Raw genomic sequence first — 10,430 nt, forward strand, 5'->3', positions numbered from 1 at the left:
AAATGGAAGAGGAAGATGCGGGCGGAGAAGAGGAAGAAGAACGCGCCCAAGGAGCTGGAGAGGCTGAAGAAAATCCTGGGAACCACCGCGGATGTCGTCATGGAGGAGGTCAAGGAGGTGGCGACCGTGCTGCCGCCCAAGAAAGTCCTCGAGCAGGGGGGTGAGTTGGGCCCTCGGTGGGCGGCGCGGGAGTTACTGCGGCAGGCCCCATGGGAGGCCGAGGGGCCCGCGGCGGGTGTCAGCTGGGCCTGGGGTTGCCCGAGACCTGCCTCTTGAGTGCCCGGCTGCCTTTTCCTCCCGCCTCTACGGTCACGTTTGTAGCGTGTTTTTCACCATGCCTCTTTTTTTCTGTTGCAACCCCCAAGGGTAGGGACGTCCTCCGGTATTATTTATTATTGTTCTTGTGACTTTCACTGTCGTGATCAGATTTACGATTATTCCAGGTTGAGAATAGTGAGTTGGAAAATCAAATCTTTGTCTTTTAAAGCCAAAAGATGCTTTTAAATCATTGAATCTGGTCATCTCACAACATTAACTTATTTATTGCATCCACTCTGTTCTGCTTGTGGAACAAGCTTATGAACTTTTGATTTAAAGTATGTAATATCTTATGGAGAGACGTCACTTTGTGAAGATATCAGGTGAGTGAGGAGTCATCACTTAGAAGTTGTTCCAATCACAGCATTGTATTTGCTGTTAAACTGGAGATAGGATATAATTTCCCTCCTAGTTTAAGGAGGACACTAAATATATAAAAGCTGGACCTAAATCTAGAGTATAGAGATTTTACAAAGAATAGAGTTTGGTTGTGGGTTTTTTTTTTTTGATCTTTTGAAATGTAGTGTCTCAAGGTAGGGGTAATAGAGACTCTGTTTTTGTATGTTAATTAATGCCACATTGCACATGGTGCAGGAGTGTGTGGCGTTTGGTGTCTACAGGTAGTGCAATGCTGTCTTCCTCTTCCTTGAATAGGATGTAATCTGTAAAGCAAGTAACCCAGGAAGTGGAAACAAAAGTTTTAAATAGCTAGGTATTGAACAGGAGTAAGAAAGACAACTTCTTTTTCCAAAACTGCAGTCTAAACTAAATCACAGTCTTTTTTTTTCCTTCTTCTCTGATTTATGCCATTTAAGCTGTTATGATGTTGCTGGATGGAAGCTTTTCATGTGGCATGCAGAAGTCTCTTGAGACGCCACACTGGGGATATAGAATAATGCTAGTAGTCACTGTCAGTCATACAGCCAGTTTTGTCAGTGTTTCAGAATTAATAAACACAAGGGAAGTGTCGTGACATTGAATATCAGAGCCTGTAGACGAAAATGGAAGTAGAATGTTATGTAAAAATACTTGCCCAATTAAGAGTAGCTTGGAGTATAATTTGTAATTTTATCCATGGTTCTGATTTGTCCCATAAACCAGATGAAGAAGCTGTACTGCATGGGATTAAATTTAGGATTAAATTTCCAAAACATTTTGGAACATTGTCAGCGATCTGATATTGATGCTGAAGCTGGAGGAAACATTGTTATCTTAAACCTACTTTCTGAAGCAAATGCCTGGCTGTGGTTCCTGTCCCCCTTTTAAGTCTGCTGGTAACTTTTCTGCGATTTCACTCAGCCTTTGTAGAGAGATGGCAGCCTCAGAAATACCCAAGTGTGTGTGTGTATATATATATATATATATTTCACAAAACAACTCAAGTTTTGTGAAAATTTGTCTTCTTTGAGGGGACTCTTGAGCACCAACTGTTCGTGTACACGAGGGAGTTCACATTACCAAATATTGTAAGGGACTAAACTCGCTGAAATGTTCATTCAGAATACGCATCTTCCACAGATGTGTGAATAATTTTTCAGCCTAAGTATATAGGTCTATTAGGGACATTTTCCTGTGTTACTTTAAGGTATTTTTCACAGCACACTGTGAAATAATTTTTAATTTTTTGTTGTTAGGAAAAAAAGAATGGAAGGTCTAGCTAGCCTGTGGTCAAAAATGTTTTTGTAGCTGTTTTTAAAACTGTGAGCATGCACATATTTTTCAATATAGTCCTATCCATTGAGTCTGCTTTGGCAACCTACTTTTATAGCTTTTTTTTTTTTTCTTGGTCTTTTTGTCTTTAGCCCCTTTGATAGGTTTTTTTAAATATCCTTGGGCCGCTTCTGTTCAGTAGGTTTCTTTCTGTTACTGATTCGTACAGCATCCTTGAGATTGCCAAGTATGATGAAAGTGTGGTGCTGTGTGAAGAACTGGTATTTTTAGTCGAGGAGTATTTCTTCATTTAGTTAATGTTGCAACTGATATTTATTGTGGATGTGCTTTTTGCAGTCAAAATATGTGTCACAGGTGAGCCTCAATCGTATGATGGGACAGGTATCAGAGGAGAAGCTTAGTAGAGTCGGTATTCTTAGGGTGTTGGGGTTTTTGTGTTGTGTCAGAAGTCATCTCTTCTTCTGTGACATTTGGAAAACACGGCTGTTAAGAAGGCCTCATGTTGTGTTTCTCTGATGTCTCAGGAGGTTTCTGGAGCTGGGACTTCTTTTGCTGCCTCTCTCATGCTGGATCAGTCTTTTGTTGTGCCAGCAGGGAGTAGGCCCCTGTGCTGATTCTCTGCTGAGTGCAAGTATTTGTGTAGCAACTTTTGGGCTCCCTAAGCACACCCCTGTGGTGCAGATCCTTGTAGATGATCAGCATGCTTCAATTAGTGAAGCAGCACGTGGACCTTTTCCTCTTGAACTTTGTCTCAACATCAGACAGGCACAACATAAAGTCTTTTTATTTTTCTCACTGTAAAAACTTATGATAAAGCTTCTAGAGTGGCACATGGATGGTTTGGAATCAAGGCTGAAATTAAATAGTAGAGCACAGTTCAAATCTATACTTAACAAAGTGTTCCCCTTGTAGCCTTGTTGTCTCACTGAGACATGCCTTTCATGTGGTGTTAGCTAGCTGGGGACGCTGTTCCTGGGAGTGACCATGTCACAGGCAGTCTTCCTGGTCCTAGAGATTAATTCTTTATTTCTGTCTCTAAATATATTTAGACTTGACCTCGTGCTCACTTTTTGAGGTATTGTAGCATCACTGGCTCATGCTTTGAACCATTGTTGTATTTCAGCTTTTCTCTTTATTCTGCATTTTAGCCGACTTAATCATGCACTCAAATTTTATTTTTTAGAACAGATCTTAAACATTACATCATAAAAAGTATTTAATTGTGCATATGTTTCAGGAAGCCTATGGCTTCCTGTATGGTTGCTGCTTTTGATGGAGAGACCACACAGGATGTTTTTAGACACAGTGTTGGAACAGATGGCAGACTAAAGAAAAAGGTGCTTTGCCCTGACATGGGCCCTGAGGGAAAATTCTGCATATTTATTATCAGCTGTTGAAGTTCTTGGGTTGCAGTTGTATTGGTTTGGAAGGCGCTTTCAGCATATAAAGCCTTCAGCTCTAAGTACAAATATTGTTGTGTGTAGAGGTATTTTTATCATTTTGGGGAATCTAGTAACAAAATAACTTCTGTGAAGCTGATGAATGTATTTTACTCACTAGAAATACCTTTCTCTTTCAGATGACAGCAAAATGGACATAGATAATAAACGAAACAAAAAAACTCTTCTAGACCAGCATGGACAGTACCCAATATGGATGAATTCCAGGCAGAGAAAGAAGCTTAAGGCACAGCGTGTTAAAGGGAAAAAAAAATCAAAGGTGGCTAAAGGCCTGGTCTGGTAAAATCAGAGTTTCATGAGATCATGAATATTTTACTCACAAAATAAATATCCCAGCTACCTACGTGATATTTTTGTGCTTGGGTACCGAGTATAATTTATTGTGTTGCGTGAATTTTTGAAGAGCCTTGATAGGCCAGCAGATGATGAAAGCAGTATCAACTTGGTGTTTGCCAAACTTAAAAAAAAAAAACAAAAGCAAGCTGAGTGCCTTTGAATAGACTGCAAGTGTCTGTGGTTATTTGTTTTCTTGAGTGGGGCAGGTCTTCATCTTTTATATTGTGAACACTGAAAATTGTCAATGCCAGAGGAAATCCTAAAAATACTGAAACTCTAAATGGTTTTTATACTGACGTCTTTGTCAGTGTAACTTGCCTTCTAGTAAATTTAACCAAACGATTCTGTAAACTCACCATATCCTTTAAATTCTTCTGTAAATTACTTTTGTTGCGTCGATTTGTGTTGCTTTTAACATCTGGTAATTAATGAAAACTGGCTTTTTTTTAAACATCACTTGAAAGAGATTATACACTGAAATCAACACTAAGGCTTCATGAAACTTCTGTAAGTAAAAAGATAAAATATGTCAGTCTGACTTTAATTTGCAAAGAGAAAACTGTTGGAACAAAGAAGTATTTCACTGCTGTCAGCAGCTGAAATGTTGTAGGAACTAAATAACTGAAAGTAAACCTGATCCTTTTATTGTTAATGGGAGAGAATGCAAATGCACAGATTGGAAATAAAAAGTTTTCCAAGCTTCAGTAAAGTAAATGAGAATTTACTTTTCCATATGTATTTTCAGTAGCCTTTTATTCATCTTAAAATGGTACTAATCTATTATGCTTTACAATGTGGGCACAGGATAAAATATTGCATGATTGCGTAACAGATGCCATTTATATGTGATTAGCTACAGTTGGTTGCATGTTACTCAGCAATAACATGTGATGACAGATGCAAGAATTAGTTGCCCTGAAAGCTTGTGTTTTTAAAATGTCTCCCATTTCAAGGATGGAAATAATAACAGTACCGGTCCTGCAGTATGTTGGCTGTTGAAGTACCATTTATCGATACAGAGCATAACCTTTGTCCAACTTCATCCAAGATGGGATCTGCATTCTGTAATTGCCCTCAAATTGCAATATGTTTCTGTTGTGATAAGTTGCATGTAGGAAATAGGATTTATTCTTTTGAAAGTACTTGCACTAGCTTATACTGTGCCAAAATCTACTAAGAAGAACACAACCTGATAAAAATTTCATTTTTTCTGTAAAAATACAGTGGGTTGTTTATTATTATTATTATTAAGGGAAAAGTATTCTGTTGCTCAGGTAAAGAACTACAAAGCTGTTGAAGGAAATACCAGTGCATCTTCTGTTTTCACATGCGTTGACAGTTAATGAGACATGGTAAAATGTATAGATCAAGGTTTACCAGATTATATGCCATTAATAACTCTGCACTTTAAAAAACAGATGCTGCTCTCAATTAATTTTTATGTTTTATTAGATAAATGGGTCTAGATTTTGGTATCAAATACATTAGCACTTAGATTAGTGTTACTTTAAAATTTATTAATATGGAGGAAAGTGTTCTTTAAGGTTTGTGATTATGTATCCAGAAATTGAATGGAATGAGCAGTCACTTTGTATTTCTTTACTGTTTTAATTATGTATGCTGTATTTTGGTTAATGTGTGCTTTGAGGAGTTGTGGAGGGGAGCTTCTTGGGTTTAAGTGCTAAAAACTTGGGGCTTTTCTGTAGAATAAGCACAGTACTATTTTTGACATGCTTGTTCTAAATCAGATTACTTTCAAGCAGCTGCTGGTGGGAAGGCAGACTGCTTTTCCTGAGTGGAGATAACCAAACTGGCAAAGTACTTCCATTTAAATGTACAGCTTCAGAGTCAGTGTATTTTCATTCTTCAGGTGCGCAGCCATACTGTGTTCCGTTTTTATCAAGGCTGCCACCAATGTACTTGTCTTACTCTCTCTTCTCCCTGGAGTTGTGCCAGTTCTGCCTCTGCTCCTTCCACTATAAGAGACAACGACGTGTCCAACTGAATACTTGCGCTTATTTCTGATTTTATGACCTAGCCCTTAGCCTTGTTGCACAAATGTATTAGTCTGCTGCTTGTGTGACCACATTAAGGATTTGAATCTCAAATAAGAGATGGCAGACACTGCACTGATCTTTTATTTAGCAGTTGTTTCCTACCAGCTGAAACAATACTGGCTGTGTGAGGTATTTCTTTCATTGTGTCCAGGATAAAGTCAGACAGGTTCACTTACACTACAGATATTTTAAGACATTCTGTTTTATTTTTGAGCTGAAACAGAGGATAAGGAAGGAATAAAGCCCGGTCTTTACTGGAAGGTAGCTCTTATCTAGTACCACTGTACTGCGTGCAACATCACAGCTCACTGGCACGAGGCAAAGCTCTCTGCGGGCCAGGAAGGATTTTGAGAGCCTGGTTGGGTGGGATCTATAATGCAGGCTGAAGGCTCACTTGTAGACAGACAGCAAGAACCTGGCTAAATGTGCAGCACGGATGTAACCTGAGAGGTTGAGTCACAGATGCAGCAGGGAAATTTTTACTTTCTAGGGTTTGAGCATGTCCTATATGTGGATATTGTAATTTTGTATTTGGAATTTGCTTTAGATCTTCTTTGAGCAGCTGTATTTTTTAAACATGAATACCAAATTTTTACTTGCCATTGAATATTTGATTTACGTTGCTGAATCTGAAACATGTTCTGTTTGATCAGTTGATGAAATAAGAAATAATTTGTGTTTCTTTACAATAGAAAATGAATGTAAGCATACTAGGTTTTGGCTGAAATACATGCTTTAAAAGTCCTTAGAGGGATTTTTCAAAGAACTAAGCTATCTACCTCTAAACAGCGCTCTAATTATATTGTATTTTGTTGATCTTCATCTAAATTTTTTTTTCGTTGTGATTGAGGGAGAAAAGGTTGCAGCTGGTTAAGCAAACTGATGGAAGTCTAAAAGTATATAACTGAAATGGCATTGTCAGAGGGGTTTTTTTTATTGTGTACTGTGCTACTATGAAACTGCTTTGGTGAAACTTCTTACCACTAACTGCCACCTACCTGCAAAGTACTGTGGTAGCTGTATTTCATGGACCTATGAAAGGTAAGGGGAAATAATGTAGGTCGTTTTGAACTACAAGGATAAATGCCAGCATTGAAGAATTAAATACTATGATTTTATTGCAATGTTGATGTGTATAAGGTGTGTGTGTATACAGTATAAAAACTGTATTAGCAAATTGCTTAATGTCCTCCAGACTGTTGGCAGTTTCCTGAGACAACTGTGTCTGCCCTTTTTGACATAGTATGCAGGACTTGGTTTTAAAGTGAGTTACTTCAGATGCCTAAAATAACTGGTGGTGGTGATAATGCAGTTCCTGGGTTTTTCTGGTAACTCGTTCCTGCTCTGGGGCACCTCCTTTTCTGCATTGTATAGTCAGATGGATTGGAGAACTAATCTAGCTGAGATACACTGAAAGTATTCCTGTTTCCCCCCCGTTTTTTTTTTCCGATGGATGGGTTTAAAGTCTTACTGTACAAAAAGTTGTCAGTAGGAGGCAGTACGAGACTGGGAACAAAAACCTGGTGAAGGCAGGGCTGTGTGAGACAGTCCTGTTGCTTAAGCACTGATCTCATATGCCACCTTTTCTCCTAGGGCACTAGTGACTTCTTTTTAATGCAGCCACCATGCAGTACAGCATTTTGAAGATGGGGACAGGTTCTGGAGATTAGGTCAAGCAAATGCATTGAACAGTGTTTTTGAAAGTGTTATTCGATGGAGGGTATAGTATTAGAATAATTGAGGTCAGTGTTCTTTCTTACAGTCCCTGTTACGTTTTGCTGGAACACTCGGACAACACAGCTCCACCGGTGCATATAGTCAGCTGCGAGCTTTTACAGTTTCTTTCAGTTTGCTTTATCTGCAGCTGACGCTGTGGTTATAAAGTAGACTAAATTTGGTTTAAGGATATCTAGCACTGGAGGAACAATGTCATGACCATGTGATGCAAAGTGCTCTGATACATAATCACAATTTTTTTTTTTTTAAGAAAAACAAAAGTAGTCCTGTATCTATACAAGGACTTTATACTAGACATCTGTTCTGCCATGCTACCTTTTCCTCCTGCAGCCTAAAGAGTTGCATGGGTTCCAGTGAATTTGATGGAAGCTGGATGTCTGTATCAGATGTGTAGTGTGAACTTGTCTGGTATTGGAGATTATAGGACTGCAGCCTTAGCATTGCTGAAATCTGAGAGGTGCGAACCAATCTCTTCCTGTGGGTGGCATGGTCTTAATTGAGTTGTGGCAGCTGTGGGGATGATTAGAGTCTGAAGCAATAGCTATGAATTGGTCTCTTCAGGCGAGGGTTTTGCCATCGATTTTAACTTATGTAAGGGTGAGGTTTCAGGGGAGGACTGTGCCCTCTGATAGCTCACTGCTGCAGGAAGAGATTCTTCTTTTCAAATTTTCCCCTTCCCTTCTCCAGCTGCACTGCCCAATTCGTGATTTCCTACTTAGGAGAAATAGACATTGGGATTTTTTTTTTCCTGAGCTGAAAGAGAACTGACAACTTTCTTCTGTTGAATAAACACTGCACAGTTGTGATAAGCCCTCCATTCCCACTGTCCTTCTACTCTTCCTGCACTACTCCTGTGTTCTGATTTCAACTTTCTCTTAGCAGCAGTACTCAAAGGAAAAGAAGACAGAAAGGGAAGAGGACGACTTTTGTGCTGACACCTCGCCCTCTTCCCAATCACTTTAACATCAGTCTCGCAGGTCTCTTAATTTTTCTGATGCGCATATATCGATACAAAGGTCTGAAATGTTAGAAACAGTATGTGGTATGGTAACAGAGGGTTGTGTATCAGGGCTCCTGTGCAAGGTAGCATGAGGACAGCTTTATGATGTATACTGTGAGCAAGCCATCAGTGACTTCTTTTCCTCATCTAGTCAACTATTCAGGAGACCGTGAAGGTTATGAGTTACATGCTGGTTTGGTAAATGTTGTTTAGCATCTTTTCTCTCTAATTGCCATTAGTTTTCTTGCAAGGCTTCTACAGTCCGGATGAAGATTTTATAGCATTTTTAAGCTTTTGCCTTTAACCGGAAGTTGGGTTTGTGGACAGTATTTCAGAAAACAAAGGCACATTTGTTGTCAGAACTGCTCATCCAATTCACTCCAACGAATCCCTCCATACCTGTAGCTGTTACATGAAACGTGTAATGTGTCTTTTTTTTGAAAGCTGACAAATTCATAATGTATAGGTGCAAAAGCCATTCCGTACTACAGCTTGCTACCCCGTGTCTTTAAATCACTTTGGCAACAGACGTTCTCTAAACTTGGCTTTGATGAATGGCAATGCGTGTACGAAACAAGAACTTTTTAGATCTATTGATTGTGCTTCCTGGCCTGGTGCTATAGGCCTTACAGTTAATTTCTCATCTTGCTTCTGCCAAATGTAACAGAGCTCAGTGCAGAGTGAATCAGAGCCGCAGGTGGTCTCGCAAGTGAATGCAAAGATTTCTATGAAGGATTTGAGGGAGGGCTGTGTGTGTGACAGCTTTTTCCTTGTAGTCTCAGATTTAGATCATGATCACTACTGCTACTGAACATCCCAACCCCAAATGCAAAATTCACATGTCCAACTCCTCACCAAAATCCTGACAGATACTCCCAGCAATGGGGAATGGTTTTAAACTAAGACAGGGGAGGTTTAGGTTAGAGATTAGGAGAAAGTTTTTCACACAAAGGGTGGTGGCACACTGGAACAGGCTGTCCAGGGAGGTTGGGGATGCCCCATCCCTGGAGGCATTCAAGGCCAGGCTGGATGTGGCTCTGAGCAGCCTGGTCTAGTGGTTGGTGGCCCTGCATATGGTGGGGGGGTTGAAACTAGATGATCACTGTGGTCCTTTTCAACCCAGGCCATTCTATGATTCAATGATCAGTGCTTCCAAATCCAGGCTCAGAGAGTTGGGGTTTTCAGCCTGGAGCAGAGAATGCTCTGGGGGGACCTTCTAGCAGCCTTCCAGTACTTAAAGGGGGCTACAGGAGAGATGGTGAGGCTCTTTTGATCAGGGAGTGCAGTGATAGGGCAAGGGGTAATGGTTTTAAGCTGAAAGAGGGTAGATTTAGATGAGATGTTAGGAAGAAATATTGTACTGTGAGGGTGGTGAGACACTGGCACAGGTTGCCCAGAGAAGTTGTGGATGCCCCATCCCTGGAGGTGTTCAAGGCCAGGCTGGATGAGGCTTTGAGCAACCTGGGCTAGTGGAGGGTGTCCCTGCCCATGGCAGGGGGCTTGGAACTTGATGATCTTTAAGATCCCTTCCAACCCAAACCATTCTGTGATTCCAGGTCTGGTGGTTGCCCTGCAACAGTGCTGGGAGGAAGGGAGAGCAAAAAGGACACCAGGCAATGTCTTTCCCTGGTTGCTGTCTCAGCATTTCACTGTCCAATAAACACACGGTTATCTCTTCCAGCGCTCAATAGCATCGCTTCCTAACCATGCGATTCAAACTCAGCAGTGATGCAGATGAAACGAGTTAGTGGCTTCAGTCTGTTTCCTCCTAAACGTATTACTGGCTTCGCCAGCAGGACCATCTCTGGGTATTTTGAGAAAGACGCTGTGAAGAACGAGCCTCCTTCCCAG

General features: G+C 40.4%; 1 protein-coding gene across 1 annotated transcript; it reads left to right on the plus strand.

The window, feature by feature from the left end:
* Positions 1 to 6: 6 nt before the first annotated feature.
* LLPH (LLP homolog, long-term synaptic facilitation (Aplysia)) lies at positions 7 to 3,792 on the plus strand. The gene is made up of 2 exons (XM_010083248.1): positions 7 to 160; positions 3,569 to 3,792. Exons 1-2 carry the CDS (start codon positions 16 to 18, stop codon positions 3,730 to 3,732), a joined length of 309 nt encoding a protein of 102 aa, XP_010081550.1. The 5' UTR covers positions 7 to 15; the 3' UTR covers positions 3,733 to 3,792.
* Positions 3,793 to 10,430: the final 6,638 nt, after the last annotated feature.

Source organism: Pterocles gutturalis, unplaced genomic scaffold, assembly GCF_000699245.1.
Source record: "Pterocles gutturalis isolate BGI_N339 unplaced genomic scaffold, ASM69924v1 scaffold26555, whole genome shotgun sequence".
NCBI lineage: Eukaryota > Metazoa > Chordata > Aves > Pterocliformes > Pteroclidae > Pterocles > Pterocles gutturalis.